We start from the raw sequence: 20,395 nt of genomic DNA on the forward strand, positions 1-20,395 counted from the left end.
AGAGAACATTAATTAGTAGTCGTTAGATAAGAAAATGTGAGCAACCTATGATGACAAGGAAAAGCATGCATATAAAACAAAGCATTGAATTGAATACTTTTTGAAGTGAAGCAGAGAAACATGTTGTGATCTCATATAAATTGTAGTAAAGGACCCTTTTAGCTGGATATTGAACTAAGAAAAGAGAAAAAAGAGACGACCTTCTGCTGGGAAGCATTGCAGTGGATAGCAGGAAGAAAGAGCATTTAGAATGTGGTAAGGCAATCCCTCCCTCCTCCCTTGTGGAAATAGCTTCAGGTTTGGTCCATTGTGGGGAAACAAGTACCATGACTAGTGCACATATATTCAAACGCTAGAATTTGATTAGAAGTTGAAAAACAATAATTCTAATTAACTAGCATCCACAAAATTAAAAGAAAAATAAATAAAAGCATATTTATATGACTAAGATTGTGGAGAAGAAATACCTGAAAAGTTTACAGAGAAGGCATGGATCTTATGTCTTCGTCATCTATTTGTATGCTCAGGATGTGTTGGATCTTGGGCCAATCTTCCCCTGTTCCTCTCTGACACCGCGGCTTCATCGAAGGACACTGCCTGATATCCAAGTCAGAAAGAGATGCGGGCAGCCCTTCCTCTGGCAAGCACCGGAGCTGTTGGCACTTATGAATATCCAATTTTTGAAGGGAAACGAGGTGTTGAATGGCCTTGCCGTTTATGGATTCAAGGTTTGGAAGATTCCGTAGAGTAAGAGTAGTGAGAGTGGTGGGCAGCCCTTCCTCTGGCAAGCACTGGAACTGTTTGCAATCCGAAATGCACAATATTTGAAGGGAAGTGATGTGTCGAAAGGCCTTGCCATTTAAGGATTTCAATTTTGGAACATCACGTAGCCAAAGAGAAGTGAGAGAGGTGGGAAGCTGTCCTTCCTTCTCCGGAAATGTATCCACCACTTCACCTGTTGACCAGATTCGTAAGGTCATCAGAGAGGTAAGCATTCCCAGATTCCACTTCATGCTGTTGGTGTGGGCGAATAGCTTTTTACAAGATATAATATCAAGCGATTTTAAATTTGACGGCCATCCCTCTTCCGAAAGCGACACCAGTTTATTACATCGGGTTAAATGAATTTTCTGGATATTGGAGGGCAATCTTCCTTTCGGAAATGTCTTCGTTTTGGGAGATGCACGTATGATAAGCCAACCCAGCAACGGATATCGACACATTGAGAGTGCAATCAGGTGATCATTGTTGCATATGGTAAGATATGTCAACGATGGAAGATTATTCGGTAGGGCATGCTTTTTTTAGCTTCGGACAATCTTGCATAAAAAGCGACTTAACATTTGGGAAAACACCGCCTTCCACTTCCACCAATGACCACTCCCGCCACTCTGCCATATTTGAAAATCTTAATCGTTGTAAGGATTGGAATGGCTTAGTGATCACAGAAGAAGAAGAAGAAGAAGAGGAGGAACCACCACCATCACTATCACTGTAAAATTCACCGCCAATCCTCTCCACCATCTCAAATCCACGAATTACGAGGTCTTCCAAGGAAGTTAACTGTCCCAGCGGAGGCAACAAATAACAATTTTTACAATTAGACAACTCAACTCTTTTTATACAAGAAAATAATCGGTGTCCAACCCATGGTGAGAAACTTAAACCTCCATAATTTTCAATAGATAGGCACTCGAGATTTGAAGGAGGTTGGAGTCTGCCAAGAACCTCGCGTGCTTTAAGTGGATCATCAGTATAACCGCTCCATTTTAATCTCAGACTAGTGAGACATTTCTTATCCTTCACATTGGCCTGTGAAACATCTTCAACATTTATTACATTCTCTAGTCCTCTAATACTGAGATGACCGTGCAGATTTTGAAGCTTACCCAATTCTTTAATATTAGATCCACTGTCTTTGCCAATAACAAACTCATCTAATGTTTGCAGAGCTTTTAAGTTGGACATTTCCGGTGGCATCTCTCTTAAAGATGTCCCTAAAATGTTGAGACGACGCAAGTTGATGAGCTTTGTGATACTGCTTGGTAAATGAGTAAGCTTACGACAATAGGACAATTTTAGTGTATGCAACTCCTGCAAATTACATAATGATTCAGGTACCCTTTCAATAGAAGAAGAAGTCAAATCCAAGTACCTTAGATGTTTCAAATTGCCAATTGAATTTGGCAACCCAGTCAGAGCAGTGCAACCATTCAATAGTAGAGTCTGCAGATTGTACAGAGCACAAATTGTATCAGGTAATTCTTTAATTTGGGCCCCAGATATATTCAAATATCTTAAGAGCTTCAAATTTCCAATTAAATTGACTACCTTCATGATGAGATGACCTTCAGTCGAATAGTCATATGCATTTGCAGAAAGCACTCATAGGCATTGCAATGATTGCAACTCTTGAGGATGCATCAAGTATTTTTCTCTAACTTCGTAACGTTCATCCAATAATAGAAGAGTGCGCAATACCTTATTTTTACCCAAATCCAAATTTTTCTTGATATTATGGGATTTACGTCCTTTATAGGAGAAATGACGAGTCTTACTTACAAGGAAACTTGAGCAATTGTCATCTAAACTTAAACAAGACTGTCCTGAGACAAATTTTGCTAAATCATTTACAAGATCATGCATAGTAAATCTGCCATATTGATTGGTAAGAATCAATGATCTTGAAATTAGATCCTTAAAATATTCCTCTCCAACTTCTTCTGGTGTTTTAGTTTCCTGTGGTTGTAGAAGATCTTGTGCCATCCACAATAAAATTAGCGTTTCCATTTCAAGTTCATAATCTTTGGGAAAAATGGAGCAGTAAGCAAAACATCTTTTTAGATGTGATGGCAAATAATAATAGCTCAACCACAGAGCTGGAAGAATATCACACTTGCCCAAATTCCATGTATCATTCTTTAGTATATTTTCCCAATATTTGGGATCTTGTTCTGTGCGCAAAAGCCCACCGAGTGATTTTATTGCTAAAGGAAGCCCTTTGCATTTTTGAACAATTTGTCTACCAATTTTTTCCAATTTTTGATAAACACTTGGCTGCACGTTACCGAGGGCATGTTTTTCAAATAGTCTCCAACAATCTTCATTTGGGATTTCTTTTAGTTGATATTGATTTGGAGCACCAGCCATCATTGAAGCAATATCTATAATGCGTGTTGTTGCAATAATTTTACTTCCAGATGGCTGATTCAAATGAACTCTTTAGATCATACCAACATTTATAATTCACATTCCAAACATCGTCGAGAACTAAGAGAAATTTTTTCCCTTCCAAAGAAAGCTTCAGTTCAAGTTGAAGTTGAAATGTTTCCTTGATGGTACAATTTTGGGAATCGGTGAACGTCTCATAAATTGCTTTTGTTAATGTGAAAACATCAGATTCTTCTGACACCGTAATCCAAGCTTTGATGTCAAAAGGTTTGGTCATGATCCTGTCATCAATAGTCCTGTAAACAGACTGAGCAAGCGTGGTCTTGCCAATCCCACCCATGCCGACAATGGAAATCACAGATATTCTGTCACTACCTCCACTTGCTTCATCAGATTCAGATAGCAACAACTTAATGATGTCTTCCTTATCAGCATCCCTCCCATAAATATCAGATTCTTCCACTAAAGTAGCTGCAGATAATCTTGTGAAAGGTCTGGTTTGAACACTACCTTCTTTCAAACCAAGATGTTTCTTTTGTTCCATAAGATCTTCTATCGTGTCAACGATCTCCACCATCCTGGCTTCCACATCCTTAACAGCGATTCTAGATGAGAAGAAGTTGCGTACCTTAACAAATGTGCTGCTTCCTGCACAGTGATCTTCAATCTCAGATCGCAAAGCTTCAGTGTTGATCTCGAACACCAAGTCCTCTGCGATATAGATTGCATCTTTGAGCTCCTCAAGCCAGTTACTCACATCTGAGTCCGTGAGTTGCTTCATCTCAGCATCATTCAGCACTCTGTTAGCAGACAATAGCACGATCTTCAACTTCTTGAGCAGCCCTTCATTGAGTTTGTTTCCACGAACGAAGTCAACCACCTTTTGAGACGCCATCCTATCAAACAGAACCTGACGAGAAGCAGAGAGAAAAGCTCCACCCACCAGTTCGGCAGCCATGGTTAATTTGATTTTTCGAGCAGAGAAAGAAATATGGTGTGAAACAAATAGTTGATTTTGGTCTTTCAGAAAGGTGATAGAAAGCTTGAAAGAAATATGGTGGTTGGAGATCTCAGAATGCAAAACAGAGAGTTTTTTTTTGGTTGACTAAAAGCAGAGAGAGTTTTGTGTGAAGTCCAGCCGCACCAACCACACCAACCTCACCAACCACAGCCGCACCAACCACAGCCACCATTGTTGACATGCTGCACCGATCAACAATTGTGGGCTAAGATGTTGAAAATTGTGGCCTTGTAAGCCTATAAATAGGCTCCTTACCGTTCCATGATAACTAAGCCAAGAGAGCAATCTCAATCCTCCCAAGTGAGGAGAATTGAGAGAAAACTCCAAGAGAGAGAGTTGTTTAAGTTCCAGAGAGAACTTGAGAGAAGAGTGAGCAATTCCAGAGAGAATTGGAGAGTGCAGAGAGAGGTTCCACGTGAGAATCCTCCATGAGAGAAGTTTTTATTTTTGTATTCTATTTTAAGAGATTAATAGAATTCTTTTATTTTTCTTCTCATATTTCTTCTCTAAAGTGGTCAGAGAACCACAACAAATGGTATCAGAGCTCCAGGTCGAGAGCTTGGGTCCAAAATTTGAAGAAACAAAGCTACTGTTCTTCAAGTTGGTGTTTCGGAAAGTTGCTCAAATAATTAATTTGACAATCCCAGGTGAAAGTACCCGACGAGAGGAGAACAACGAAGTTCGCCGGAGAGAAAACGGATGTCCCACGCGCCCGTACGCACCGACTGAAATTTTTCTGCAACTGTTCACGCGCCCACGCGCCGCACGCGCCGTCTGGAGGTTGAAGACGACCACGTCAGCAGCCACGTCAGCAGCCACGTCAACGAACCCCTGCCACGTCATCTGCCACGCCAGCGACATGTCGTCAGCCACGTCATCTGCCACGTCATCTGCCACGTGGTGCCACATCAGCACCATCTGCCACGTCAGCAATATTTTCTGAAATTACGGAACGGCCCCTGAAGTTTCGAAAATTACGGAACAGCCCCTGAGTTATTGGCAATTACAGATTGACCCCTGTAGTTTTCTGAAATTACGGTGCAGCCCCTGAACTATTGGAAATTACAGATTGACCCCTATAGTTTCTGTATTTGCAGGTTGACCCAGAAATTTTGTGAAATTACATTTTTGCCCCAAAATTTCTGGTAATTATATTTTGACCCCGGAAGTGTCAAGTCCACCATTTTCGGCTGTTCCGGACGCAACGGTTAACTCCGTTTTGCCAAATTCAGCTCCATTTTTGGTCAAGCCATAATGTCAATGGAAGAATCATCTTCGGGAGCTATGGTTAAGCTCACTGCCACAAATTATACACTTTGGAGACCTCGGATGGAAGATCTTCTCAATTGTAAGGATCTGTTTGATCCTATAGAAGCTAAAGGCGAAAACCCCGATCCCAGCAAAGTAGCAGAATGGAAGAAATTAAACAAGAAAACGATCGGTCAGATCAGGCAATGGATCGACCACAGTGTCTTCCATCATGTAGCGAAGGAAACGGATGCATATGCCCTCTGGACAAAATTGGAGGACATGTACTAGGCCAAGACTGCTCGGAACAAAGCCCTGTTGCTTAAGCGATTGGTACATCTAACATTACAGAATGGAACTTCTGTAGCCGAGCATACCAGTGAGTTCCAGAGCTTGGTAAATCAACTATCTGCTGTGGATTACCAACTAGGGGATGAGGATCAGGCCCTCCTACTTCTAAGCTCTCTTCCAGACAGTTGGGAGACATTGGTAGTCTCTCTCAGCAATTCGGCCCCGAATGGCAAACTTACTATGGCTATGGTTAAGGATGCCCTATTTAATGAAGAGGCCAGGAGAAAGGACATTGGCATGGATCAGTCACATGCCCTCGTCACAGAGAGAGGAAGACAGCAAAGAGGTGGTCGAGATAGGGGGAGAGGCAAGAGCAAGAGCAGAGGCAGATCTACAGACGGCAGAAAATCATCGTATAAGTGCTATCATTGTGGCCTGGAGGGTCACATGAAGAAGAACTGCAGAAAGTTGTTGAGAGAGCAGAGACTCCAAGGTAATCAGCCGAAGAAGGATGGAGAGACACTAGTCACTTGTACAGGAGAAGTGGCGCTTTGCTCCACCGAAGAAGAGACATGCCTTCATATATCAACCCAAGATGTTGAGTGGGTAGTCGATACTGCAGCATCCTACCATGTCACTCCACACAGAGATTTCTTTAAAACGTACAAAGCAGGAGACTTTGGTACGGTAAAGATGGGAAATTCCAGTTTCGCAAAGATTATGGGAACTGGTGATATTCAGATAAAAAAGAATGTTGGTTGTACAATCACTTTGAAGGATGTCCGTTATGTTCCAGATCTTCGGCTTAATCTACTTTCGGGAGCAGCCTTAGACAAGCAAGGCTATGACAACTATTTCAGCAAAGGCACATGGAAAATGACGAAAGGTGCCATAGTTGTCGCCCGAGGACATATTTGTGGAACGTTGTACAAGACTCATGTGAAGATATGTGCAGACAGCCTCAATATTGCAGAAGGAGAGGCGTCTCAAAATCTGTGGCACCAGAGACTCGGTCACATGAGTGAAAAAGGATTGTCCACTTTGGCAAGGAAGAAGCTTATCACTGTTTGCAAGGATGCTGCGCTAGATCCTTGTAATCACTGCTTGTTTGGTAAGCAACATAGAGTCTCCTTCAGTTCCTCTGCATCGAGAAAATCAGAGTTGCTTAGTCTGGTGCACTCTGATGTTTGTGGTCCCATGGAGGTGGAATCATTAGGTGGCAACAAGTATTTCCTGACCTTCATTGATGATGCTTCTCGGAAGGTGTGGGTATATTTCTTGAAGACAAAGGACCAGGTATTGGATTACTTCAAACTGTTTCATACCATGGTAGAGCGTGAAACAGGAAAGAAGCTGAAATGTCTCCGTTCAGATAATGGAGGCGAGTATACTTCCAAGGAGTTCGATGCCTACTGCAGAAGACACGGCATTCGACATGAGAAGACGGTCCCTCGCACCCCACAACATAATGGAATAGCTGAAAGAATGAACCGAACCATTATGGAAAAGGTCAGAAGTATGCTCAGTATGGCTAAGCTGCCAAAGCCATTCTGGGGAGAAGCTGTTCGTGCCGCCCACTATTTAATCAACAGATCACCGTCAGTACCGTTGAATTTTGAAATTCCGGAGAAAGTGTGGTCGGGTAAGATTCCCTCCTACTCTCATTTAAGAGTGTTTGGTTGTTTAGCTTATGTACATGTATCCAAGGAGCTCAGACAGAAGCTCGATGCAAGATCTACTCCATGCATCTTTATAGGATATGGAGATGAAGAATTCGGATACAGGTTATGGGACCCGAAAACAAAGAAGGTTATTAGAAGCAGGGATGTAGTATTCCAAGAAAACCAGAAAATGGAAGACATTGAAAAGCCCAGAATGTCTCCTAATTGTAGTTCTAGTGCCGAGAATTTTTGTCCTAATCCAGCACCAGCCCAGATAGCCACAGAGGATAATGAGGTGCATGAAGATATACCAGAAGCAGACCAGGAGGAAGAAGGGGATATTGAGCAGGGGGAGACTCAATCCTCTCAAGCAGCTGCAGGGCCATCACAGCGGTCAGATGATGGTACACCTCCTGAAACCAGTGGTTTACAAGTTCGGAGATCTGAGCGAGGCCGAATTCCATCAAAGAGATTTCCAGAATCTGAGTATATTCTGCTTACTGAAGAGGGGGAGCCAGAGAGTTTCCAGGAAGCTGTTTCTCATCAAGAGAAGGAAAAATGGCTGCAAGCAATGCAAGATGAGATGGAATCCTTGCAGAAAAATCATACTTATGAGTTGGTTGAGCTTCCAACAGGAAAGAAGGCACTAAAGAATAAATGGGTGTTCAAGCTCAAGAAAGATGGCAGCGGAAGGGTGGAGAAACACAAAGCCCGATTGGTGGTCAAAGGATTTCTTCAGAAGAAAGGAATTGACTTTGATGAGATTTTTTCACCAGTGGTAAAAATGACTTCAATTCGAGTCATTTTTGGTTTAGTAGCAAGTCTAAACCTAGAGCTTGAGCAGATGGATGTGAAGACTGCATTTCTTCACGGTGATTTACATGAAGAAATCTACATGGAGCAGCCAGAAGGATTTGAGGTTTCAGGGAAAGAAAACCTCGTATGCAAGCTAAAGAAGAGCTTGTATGGCCTCAAGCAAGCACCAAGACAATGGTATAAGAAGTTTGACTCGTTTATGGTGAGTCAAGGCTATAAAAGGACTGCAGCAGACCAGTGTGTTTATATTAAAAAATTTTCAGGTGGAAACTTCATTGCACTTTTGCTATATGTGGACGACATGTTGATCGTTGGACAAGATGCAATGAAGATGAGTCAGCTGAAGAAAGAATTGTCTAAGTCTTTTGATATGAAAGACTTAGGACCAGCTCAACAAATTTTGGGAATGCAAATAATCCGAGACAGGAAGAATAGAAGGTTATGGCTATCTCAAGAGAAGTATGTTGAACGGGTGATAAAGAGATTCAACATGGATAAAGCCAAACCGGTCAGCATTCCACTTGCAAATCATTTCAAGTTGAGTAAGAGATTGTGCCCCTCATCCAAAGAAGAGATAGAGGAGATGGCTTCAGTACCATATTCTTCAGCGGTAGGAAGTCTGATGTATGCAATGGTGTGTACCAGACCAGACATTGCTCATGCAGTAGGTGTTGTGAGCAGATTTCTTTCAAATCCTGGAAAGAAACACTGGGAAGCAGTCAAATGGATTCTCAGGTATCTTAAAGGTACATCGAAGCTGTGCTTGTGCTACGGGGAAGGTGATCCAATCTTAGAAGGCTATACAGATGCAGATATGGCCGGAGACCCTGATAATAGAAAGTCTACATCAGGTTATCTCTACACTTTTGCAGGGGGAGCTGTGTCATGGCAGTCAAGATTGCAGAAGTGTGTTGCTTTATCCACTACTGAAGCAGAGTACATTGCCGCAGCGGAAGCGGGTAAGGAAATGTTGTGGTTAAAGCGTTTTCTCACAGAATTGGGCATCAAGCAAGAAGACTACAAGATACATTGTGATAACCAAAGTGCCATGGATTTGAGCAAAAACTCAATGTATCATTCCCGTACAAAGCACATTGACATCCGCTATCATTGGATACGTGAAGTAATAGATCAACAGTTGCTGAAACTGTTGAAGATCCACACAAAAGAGAATCCAGCAGATATGCTAACAAAAGTTGTTGCTCAAGAGAAGCTGAAGCTATGCAGAGACATAGCTGGAATAGATGGCAGATGACCATCAGTTTTAAATGCGGCTGGAGGGGGAGAATTGTGAAGTCCAGCCGCACCAACCACACCAACCTCACCAACCACAGCCGCACCAACCACAGCCACCATTGTTGACAGCCACCATTGTTGACATGCTGCACCGATCAACAATTGTGGGCTAAGATGTTGAAAATTGTGGCCTTGTAAGCCTATAAATAGGCTCCTTACCGTTCCATGATAACTAAGCCAAGAGAGCAATCTCAATCCTCCCAAGTAAGGAGAATTGAGAGAAAACTCCAAGAGAGAGAGTTGTTTAAGTTCCAGAGAGAACTTGAGAGAAGAGTGAGCAATTCCAAAGAGAATTGGAGAGTGCAGAGAGAGGTTCCACGTGAGAATCCTCCATGAGAGAAGTTTTTATTTTTGTATTCTATTTTAAGAGATTAATAGAATTCTTTTATTTTTCTTCTCATATTTCTTCTCTAAAGTGGTCAGAGAACCACAACATTTTGGGTTACGTACTGCTGTAAAAACTTGTAATAAAATTGTCATATGTGAAAGCACATTGTTTTTATAAAAGCACTTTTGCTTTTTTAGTAATAGTCATCCAATTTTCTCAAGATGCATGGTTATTATTGTTTTTGTAAAATTGAATCAATTTTAAATTAATTAAAAAATTATGTTTTTAAAAAAAATACTGAAATGAGACCGAATGAAGTTGGTGAGTTTCAATAATATTTTTATTTTACATAATTAGTTTTTTTATTTATTTTTAGAAAAAAAAGAAATTAAAAATAATTTTTCAACAATTGAACTCTATTAGATTTTGCCAAGTCCATGACGTCCTGAGAACCCATCCTATCAAATATCACCTGAAAGCAGAGAGGAAAGCTCAACCAAACAGTTCGACAGCCATAGTTAGGTGTGGTAATAATCACACAGTAAAGGAAATTGAAAGATGAAATGGATTAGATTATTAAAATCTAACTGGATTTGCCTTCTCACTCATTGCCATCTTAAAGCTTTTATTTTATTTTATTAATTTTTTTAGTAAATCATCTTAAAAATTTTATTTTTATTTTATTTATAAACTTATCTGCAATAGTAGCAGGAGTTAATGAAGAACGCATGCTTGCTTTATGCCGTGGCCCCAATAAAGAATTATAAAATTTATTTGCAAAACCACTGGTCTGAAAGTAATATTGGTTTATGATGACTTACAAAATTAAAAAATGTGTTTTGTAAGTAAAAAAATTTAGTAAATACTTAATAAAGAGATGATTGATCAAGTAATTAGAAGTTAATTAGTAAAAAGATGGATGAGGTCGAAATGGTGAGCTTCAATAATGTTATGATTTTGTTTTTAAGTGATTCTAAAATTAAGAAATATAATATAATTAATTTTTTAAAAACAAGAAAATGAATAATAATTTTTTGAACAATTTTTGGCAATTTTTTTTTTCTTTTGCAAGTCTAATGAATAGTAATCCTTGTCATCCCTGTACAGTACTACTAGTATATTGTTGCTGTGTTGGTATAGTTTCAATTTTTACTACTCTCAAACGAAAAGATTAAGATGATATATTGAAAAGAGGGAGAAACGTCCTTTTATCTTTTATTTTTAGCTTAAATGGTGGTGAAATCTTGCTTAATCAATAATTGAAATAATCAAATATCCTTTTCCTTAATTTAACAAAGGATTCATGCATATGTGGTTATTGATGTAGCTGCAGTTTTTTAGTAGAATTGAAATATAGACTTGAAAAATTGATAAAGGAAACTCTAATAAGACTTGGACATCTACCAAGTAGATCTTTATTATATTCCTTTAATTATTTCTAGTATTGAAGTTCACATCTGCATTGTTACTGGGTTAATTAATTGGCCTCGTGGTCCATCTTTGTGTTATATTATATCTAATTAAGTATTTTATTTGTGTGGTAATATCTAGATTGGATCTAACTACTGCATCTTATCTTTAATGCCATCTGGAAAGTTTCTGTTTAATCTTTATATTTTGTTAAATTTTGGCCGGATTTAAGTATTTGAAAATTGAACTAGCCTGCACTACTGGAGCAGGAGTTGAAGAAGACGAATCAGGCCTGTAAAACCCTTGATAGTGGCACAAGGATGAAGACAAGAGGGCTCAACATGGGCTATGTAGTGCCCCAAGAAAGAAATACAAAATTTACAAACCACTTGTCTTTTTTTTTTTAATTAAAAAAAAAAATTCGTTACGATAATTTGTCAGATTAAAGATGTGTTACGTAATTATCAAAATTGGAAAAAAAAAAATAGCATTTACATATTCAATGGAGAGCATCCGAATAATTGAAGGTTAGTGAAAAAAGATTGAAGGACGAGCACAAAAGATATGGTCAGTCTCAATATATACTTAAACGATTTTATTTTTCTAAAATTAAAAATAATATAATATAATTGATTTATTTTTAAAAAACAATTTATTCTTAGTGAATCTCCCAAGACAGTGGTTGTGTATTCTGTTTTTAAAGGTTAGCGAATGCCATATGCGCTTTTAGTGGCCAAGCATGTTCTCTTTCTTGTACCTGAAATTTCTGGTTCAATTTGCAGTCTGTGTTTGATGATTTTAATTTTCTTATTATATTGCTTAATCTCGTAACTACACACAAAAACTTGAATAACTCCTGAAAATTGGAGATATTTTAATTTAAATATCAGAGGTGAACTTTTTTATTTCGAGGTCCTGAAGTACTTCCAGATTAACATGCAAGGGAACAGGGCCGGCTCAACCAATTTGGTGGCCTAAGGCAATAATAAAATGGTAAGTAATAAAAAAAAGAAAAAAAAAAGTAAGTATTCAAAATTTGTTTTGTTTGGTTTGTTTGTTTGTTTTTATTTTTTTAAATTTTGACAGAAAAAAATTGCTAGTTAAAATGTTAGAATGACAGTTATTGTCACATTCCTAATTCATATAAAAAGGACAGTTATTGTCACATCTATTAATTCATATAAAAATTATAAAATAATAAAATATGGAAAAATATTTACAAGAATGAAAAATTTTATTGATAAAACGAAATTAGTATACATTTACAATAATTAAAATATAAAAGAAAATTAAAAAAATTAAAAGTTGACACTTTTTTTGAAAAATTAATTAGAGAAAATTATTTATTTAAATATTTGATTGATTCTAACTTAGAAGTTAAAGAATTATTAGTTTTCTGTATATTTCCAAAAAGATAACAACAAAACTACTATATTTAACATAACAAATAATTTTTAAATTTTTTTTTATGTAAACAATACATATAATTAATAAGGAAAATTTTTTTAGGGTCCTCTTTTCATTGTGGGCGCTAGGCAGACGCCTCATTTGTCTCACCCTTAAGCCGGCACTGCAAGGGAAGAACATCAACATTGGAAAGAGAAAGAAATGAGAGAAAGGAAGTTTTGAAGTTATATATTATCTTACATTCATTAAATTAATTTTAAGGAATAACTTAATATAATTAATTCAATTACATGCATGTCATGTATATTATTCCCCATCAGCGCTAAGTTTTTCATCTGAGCCTCATTCACTGACGAACAATGTTCATTCACTTATGCTCTCTTTTCCTTTTATTTATTTATTTTTGCTCTCTTTCACAATTCACAAAATGAAAATTAATGTAGCAGTCGGTACAAATATGCGGATATATTTTTATAATTCTTGGTCCCATATAATGTGACTTACTCTTGGTCCCACAGTTCCAATCAAATGGACATGGAAAAAAGAAAAATTTGGTTCCAAGTCTGACACTTTTGCTTCTGTCATAATTGAGGGAGCCTTTGCGTTCAAATGAACATGTACTCTCCTGGCCCTGAAGTTGGATGAATTTGAGAAATTGTGGTCGATTTTGATGATTTTATTTACTTGCTGATATGCTTTTTCATTCAATACACACTTCAAGCGCTTGAAATTGGAAATGTTTTAATATAAAACTCAGAGGTGAAATTTTTGTTGTCAAGGTGCCGAAGAACTTTCTTACACATTGTAAAGGAAACCACAAGCTTACAACTATAATTAAACTACATTATCTTCTGCCACAAGCAATGCAAGAATACATTTTTAGCTTAATATGCAATATATCAGTTTAACACAAGTTCTAAGATTTTCTATATAGCTTCAAAGATCATAATTGAAAATTCTTGAGTTAGAAACATGAAGAACATGCGCAACAACCAAAATTGATAAAAGGAAAAGAGGCCACAAAACCGTTATCACATGGAAAATAATTAAATCTCTAACAAAGATCGAGAACCACACCTTACGAATAATAAAAGACAATATTTATCGCAATTGAATTTACAATGAATGTAAATTTTTAGCCTTCTAATTTTTAATTTAAAAAAAAAAAAGGAACAAAATTCCCCTCCCTTGCTTTAGGTTTCTAATTTATCTCTCTTCTATCTTCATCTATCTTCTTACTTTCTCTACCCATTGTTCTCTCTATTTTTCTCCACTTTACTTTTCTGCATTCTATATCTACTTTTATCTACTCTACCTTCCTTTCTCCCTTGCACCATTTTCTCCATCTACATTTTATGTCCACTCTCTCCTTTAATTTCTATCTTATTTAGATTTCTCTCCACTTTATCTTATACCTTTTATCTTATACCTTCCACCCTTTTCTTCTCTAAACCTTCGCTATACTTCAACTACTTTAATTTCTATCTTATTTAAATTTCTCTCCACTTTATCTTATACCTTACACCCTTTTCTTCTCTAAATCTTCGCTATACTTCTACCACTTCCTTCATAGACCTCTAATCTCTTATTATCTTTTAAACTTTCTATCTCCACTCTTTTCCTCTACATTTTTTCCACTATGTTCTTTTTCTAATTACTTTGCCTGTTTATTCTAGTTGCTTTCTCCATTTGGCTAATGCTTTCTTATGAAATACTACTTTATGTCCTTAATTACATCAATTAATTATCACTAAGTATTCTCATGTATTATTATTATTATGATTATCATTATTATTCTTATTATTATTATTTCATTCTATTACATCTCTATTTTTGACAATTATTAAGTGTAATCTAGCAAGTCATTTATCCAATAATTGTTTTTTAAAGGTAAATTTTCAGTTCCTATTCATATTTAAGTTTAAGAGTTAACATGAATAAAATATTTCTACTAGGTTTAAGTATTTCTAATGTTATTTTCTTAATACTTATTACGTGTAATAAAAGAATTTACCAGAAGTTTTAGTCATATTAAAATTAGAATATGTTTTTAAATATATAAGTATTTTTCCTTCAAAAATAAAATAAATATATAAGTTTTTTAAAGAAATAATAAAAACATATATTTAATTACTAGTTAAAAATATCAAATTTTATTGATTTCTTACTTTAGCTATCAGTTTCTTTTCTTAACTTTCTTAACATCTAGCTTACAGGCTTGCTAGTTTCTTCACTCTTCTTTACTTTTTCTTAACTTGTTTATTCATTAATTTTTGAAAAATTACTTAATGTTGGTTACTAGTTCCTTCTTTTTTAAATTCGTTATAAATTTTTATTACATGCATAGTTTTCTTAACTTGTCTTCATAATTTCCTATTTGTTTACTAGTTAGTTCCTTTAATGTTTTTATTTTTATTTTGTATGTATTACAATAGTAGTTCCTTTTCTATATTTAATTTTTAAGAACATCAAAAATAAATTTCGATAGCATATGGAATAAATAATTTTTGAAAGCAAACTAGCAATAAAGTGCATAGAGAAATTAATAAGAGAAAAATAAACAAAAAGTGAGGGCGAAAAAAATGCAGCAAGAGAAAGTAAAAAAGAAACAGAATTGAAAACTATAAAGAAAGTAGGGGGTTCTTGACAAAGAAAATAGAGAGAAAAAAACTAGGGAAAATAAAAAAATAAAAAAAAAAGTATAAAGAAAAAGCACTGAGAACAAGTAAAGAGATAACAAAAAAGAGAAAGGAAGGAAAAAACCAAACAGAGAAATAAAGTCAAGCAAGAAAAGATGCAGAGAAAGAGGAGAGGGAAAAGCAGAAACAAAATGCAGAGATACAAACAGAGTGAAATTGGAGGGAGAAGAAAATGGAATGGGAAAGAAAGCAAATGAGAGACAAGAAAAGAGACACACACAGCACACCACAACCCACACAATAGGGAAGAGAACCTTGGGCGATCCCCGAGCGTAATTTCGTACTTTCATACCTTTTTTTTTTTTTTTTTTATCAAACAGAGTTATCAGTACAAACTTTCTTATTTACACAGCCCTGAACCATCTTTTCTACTTTGTATGCAGCCTTGAAGCATTCATAGACGTTTGCAATCTCATTAGGACATGGTTGTCAAAATGCGCTGTCAATAAATGATGTCCATCAAACGGACAAGTTAATTTCCTATAAAATAACAAATTTGCGGCATCTCAAGAATGCATATCGTTAAGGATAAGAAAAATGCATCTAACATGAAGATTTAAAAACTATATATGAAACTATGTAATATTTAAAATGAAGCTGACAAAATTCTTTCATTATTTTTCTACTTGTCAAAATGCGCTGTCAATAAATGATGTCAATCAAACGGACAAGTTAATTTCCTATAAAATAACAAATTTGCGGCATCTCAAGAATGCATATCGTTAAGGATAAGAAAAATGCATCTAACATGAAGATTTAAAAACTATATATGAAACTATGTAATATTTAAAATGAAGCTGACAAAATTCTTTCATTATTTTTCTACTTGTTTGCACAATGTTTCTTCACATTGAAACATAAATAAAATCCAAAAGAATATTTTCATAGGAAATTAAAACCCAATGTAATACGTGAAAATAATTTAAACTATAGGGGATGTTTAAGTAATGTACAGTAAATAAACTTTGGCACTTTAAGCAAGGATTAAGAGTTAATATTCACCTTTGTAACAAGTTTCGAGAACAAATAGATACTCAGAAGCTGAATTTTTTAACATGACTTGATTATACAGCAACAAGGGATTTTGACCCCACTGAAATGAAAGTAATAGTAAGTTTAAAAGATCTGTCCCAAAAATTATACATCTGGGTATTGAAGCATCTCACTCAAAGGTCAGACAATGTGAACCTACTAAACATCTCAGCATATCAATAAAAAAGAAAAGGAGCCAAAAACCGAATAACATTTGAAGCAGAGAGAATACAAGAACTGCAAACTCTGCTATCATGATTTACATCCATGCGGTAAAGTTCAATTAGGAAGGAGATTTGCTTACCATATGATCAGCGCTTGCATGCATGCAGTCATCCTTAGTCTTCACCAATGAATCCTAAGGAACAACTTGAATAATGAAATAATGACAAAAGAGATAACAATGCACAAGGAAAAGCATAAAAAAAGAGAAAGGGAATGGTTTCGCTGATTATGATTTTCTGGTAAGAATGATACCTGAATATTAGTTAGGTTCTATAAGATCAGATGTACAGTAGCTGAAAGAGGGCATTCCCTGCAATACGCGTTCGCACTTATAAGCCATCATAAATTTATCACAGAAAAGAAAGCAAACTTCAAATGAGTAAGGTTTATGACTTTATAAGTACAAAAGACAGAATGCATCGAGCAACTTTTTCTTTTGTAACACAAAGATTACATAAATGATACTTGGATAACTTATATTAGATTTTTCTTTTAAACTTTTTCCCAAATTTGAATTGCAGCTAATATGGATGTAATTGGTTTGGGAATTGTTTTTCTACGGATCAGATTGCCATGGCAAGGTCCTGAGTCCAAAGATAACTGAAAGAAAGCTTTGTAAGTTCAAACTATCAAGGCTTATAAATGAAATTTAAAAAAATAAATTTGGAGATGCTAGTAATAAAATTTGTATACCATTATCCATAAGATACTTATAAAATATATGCACACATTTTAATTTTTCGAGATCATAAGACTTGAATTTGTTCCATCAAATCATCTATCCTATAAAAACAATTTATCCTTTTTGTGACTGTTATTTTTTTAGTCTAAAACTTTAACATTATTCTTGCAATTTTATAAAATTAGTTAGAAACCCAAGAAGTTCTAAAGAGATCAGAAACTTACAAAGGATATGCATCTCTCTAATTTCTAAGGTTTCTACCATGTCCATGGTTTGATCTTTAGCACAGGGAATCTCGTTCCTATCATCTCCGCAATCAGTTAAAGCAGGCTGAAAGTATCTTATTTCAACCAAAACCCATTTGATTTTGGATACCAATAATAAGCATAGGCAAGCTGTAAGCTTAATTCTAAAAGGTTTATGAATGAAAAAAAAAAAAAAAACATGTCTTTTTGGGCAGTCTAAAGAATGAATGCACAGATGACCAAGAGAACTACGGACAATCTTTAAAAAGAAGACAAAATGGAGCAAGAATGCAAGAATGCAAGATTGCATAAATGATACTTTGACAACTTACAATAGATTTTTCTTTTAACCCTTTTCCTAGCATTCAATTGTCGCTAATATGGATGTAACGGGTTTGGAATTTATTTTTTATTTTTTAGCATGCCAATGTTCTGAGTTCAAAGACAACTGAAAAGCAAGTTTCCCAAGTTCAAAACTTGCACAATTATTATAAAATCAAGCAACAGAAATTAAAATAACTAGGAAAGACACAAATAACCAAGAGCTAAGAGCTAATACGCCAAAGGGCTTAAGAGGAAAAAATAAAATAAAATACAAAAACATTAAAGATTTTTTTTTCCCCCTTGTTTAGTTGAACTACGTCGTTAAAAAAATGAAAACAAAACCGTAGTTTGCTCTTGGCCCAAGAGATTCCAAACTCCAAACAAAACTTAATTCGGCAAGAAATTCTTTAAACAAAGAAAACAGAGAAGTGGGGGGACAAACTTACGAGAGAAGGGGACATCGGTTCCATTTCATCGTAGAATTCATGAATATTCAAAGATGTGGGTTCCCTTTGATCTTTCGCTGCCATTGACACAGGATTGCTCTGCTTCACACTGTACGGAAAGTTTCGAGGGTTTGGTTTCCCTTCGGTCTCTGAGTGGCGATTAGGGTCGGCTCTCTCTTTTTGGTTCTTTGATTAGCCTCATCTTTATCTGTTTGCCCATGAAATCAGAGTCAAAATTGCTCAGGTTAGGATGGAGAGGAGAGAAAAAAGAAAAAAAAAAAAAAAAAAAAAGGTCAAAAATTACAAAACAAAGAAGTGGGGACGAACTTACAAGAAAGGGGCATAGGTGAGATCAGCTTCCAACCAAACCAGCTCCGGTGGTGGAGTCCGATTCCTATTTCCTCAGCCATCGCCATGTGAAAGGTTAGGGTCTACAACATTTTATGGTTCCTTAGAAAATCGAACGAAGAGGAATCCATTTACAGAGTCGAACACAGCTCTCAACGGTCCAACTTTTCAAAATTTGAAAATATCGAATCGTCAGAATTTTTGCCCTTGCATTTAAACGTTAATACGTGCATTACTGCATTTAAAAATGTTTTATGAGATTATTTTTTTAAAAAATAATTATTATTTATAAAACAGAGAAAAAGAGTTTTTTTTTAAATATTTTAAAATGAGAAATGAATTTAAAAAAAGTTGGTGAGTCTCAACAATTTTGTCTTTTTTTTTTAAATTTTTTTTATAACGGTGATTTTAGAATTAAGCAAATAAATATGGTACCCTAAACTTTATTTATTTTTAGAAACAAGAAACTTGAATTAAAAAAATATTATTTAAATAATTTAAACAATATTATTGTAATTCCCGACCAAACTAAAATTAAAAAAAAAAAAACCCAAGTTTTATATACATGAAATATATTTTTTTTCTTTTTCTTTTTCATCCAATCATTTAAGACTATCTCCGCAACAATGCATAAATAATCGATAGTGCAATTGTTTGAAAACTTTCATTAAGCTTAGGCCTTGTTTTGATAATAGTTCCCCCCCCCCCCCCAAAAAAAAAAAATTGAATATTTATTTTAAAATTAAAAAAAATATGAATTTATAAATTAGATTTCCATCGATATGGAAAAATATGTATAAAAATTATTTTATCTATTAAGATATCATTTTTAGAATTAAAAAAAAATAGTTCTAGAATTTTTTTTAAAAATATAAATTTATTATTATTTTATTATACAATATTAAACTTAATAACTTATAAATCCTAACTTAATTACCTAATTACTTAGAAATCTTTTGTCTGTTCCTAGATGGACTCTCAGGGAAATGTCAACCAATGTACATTACTAACCGTTCATTTTCCACTTTTGCCCACTTCGTGGTTGAAATATATTATTTATAATAAAAATGTAAAATTGGGAAAACACTGAGAAAAGCGAGGAAAACCTTCTTTTGTTTGTTATTTTTTGGTTGAAAATCTTTTAACATTATCAGAAATAATGGCAATGATCAAAGGGAGTAGAGTTGGTTGCAGTTAATAAATAAGCAAATCCAATACTCTTTTTCTTAAATGGCAAATGACTTATGCTCTTACACAAGACATGAGCACACATGGGTGTCATTTTCCTGTTGATTTTGTGTTAAAAAGACCACATATACAACCCTAGATGTACCAACTCTTCCTTAGAATTTTGAGACACAAAATGAAAAAAAAATTTTAACCCCGAAAAAGAAAAAAAAGAAAAAAAAAAAAAGAAAGGGGCCAAATTGATAAATAAAATAAAATAAAAGACCTAAAAATGAGAACGCATACTAAGTATGAAACTATAGTTGTTAATATCATATATATACATATACATATATGACAAAATATAGACAATCCTAAATTTTGTTGCAACTTCATAGGATTAGCTTCTGCATTAGCTGTTACCTAAGGCATTGAAACCTTATACAAATTCAACCTGAATAATAGCTTTAGTAAAGTGGAAGAAACTACTTTGCTGCTAGAACTACACACGCCTTTGCAATGGCCAAGATTATGTACATTATTACATGTAAAGAAAAAACAAATTTACAGATAGAACT

At 35.2% G+C, this 20,395-nt stretch overlaps 2 protein-coding genes and 1 long non-coding RNA gene across 5 annotated transcripts; all 3 read right to left on the reverse strand.

Moving 5' to 3' along the window:
- Positions 1 to 657: 657 nt before the first annotated feature.
- Positions 658 to 2,380, reverse strand: LOC125422374 (putative disease resistance protein At3g14460). Its single transcript, XM_048473786.2, has 2 exons — positions 2,332 to 2,380; positions 658 to 2,226 (listed from the first exon to the last, which is right to left on the reverse strand). Exons 1-2 carry the CDS (start codon positions 2,335 to 2,337, stop codon positions 1,282 to 1,284), a joined length of 951 nt encoding a protein of 316 aa, XP_048329743.2. The 5' UTR covers positions 2,338 to 2,380; the 3' UTR covers positions 658 to 1,281.
- Positions 2,381 to 3,190: 810 nt separating this feature from the next.
- On the reverse strand, positions 3,191 to 4,129 carry LOC132800549 (putative disease resistance RPP13-like protein 1). Its single transcript, XM_060814491.1, has one exon. The coding sequence runs from the start codon at positions 4,127 to 4,129 to the stop codon at positions 3,191 to 3,193; it is 939 nt and encodes a 312-aa protein (XP_060670474.1).
- An 8,872-nt stretch (positions 4,130 to 13,001) lies between these two features.
- LOC107429179 (uncharacterized) lies at positions 13,002 to 18,872 on the reverse strand. Of its 3 annotated transcripts, XR_001582406.4 has the most exons (6): positions 18,634 to 18,871; positions 18,303 to 18,510; positions 16,858 to 16,915; positions 16,685 to 16,738; positions 16,351 to 16,441; positions 13,002 to 15,787 (listed from the first exon to the last, which is right to left on the reverse strand). It is a non-coding gene; the product is annotated as an uncharacterized LOC107429179 (long non-coding RNA). The 3 variants fall into 3 exon arrangements; XR_009635587.1 differs by having other exon boundaries at positions 16,351 to 16,738; positions 18,634 to 18,872; XR_009635588.1 differs by lacking the exon at positions 16,351 to 16,441 and having other exon boundaries at positions 18,634 to 18,870.
- Positions 18,873 to 20,395: the final 1,523 nt, after the last annotated feature.

This window comes from Ziziphus jujuba, chromosome 2 (genome assembly GCF_031755915.1).
Source record: "Ziziphus jujuba cultivar Dongzao chromosome 2, ASM3175591v1".
Taxonomy (NCBI): domain Eukaryota; kingdom Viridiplantae; phylum Streptophyta; class Magnoliopsida; order Rosales; family Rhamnaceae; genus Ziziphus; species Ziziphus jujuba.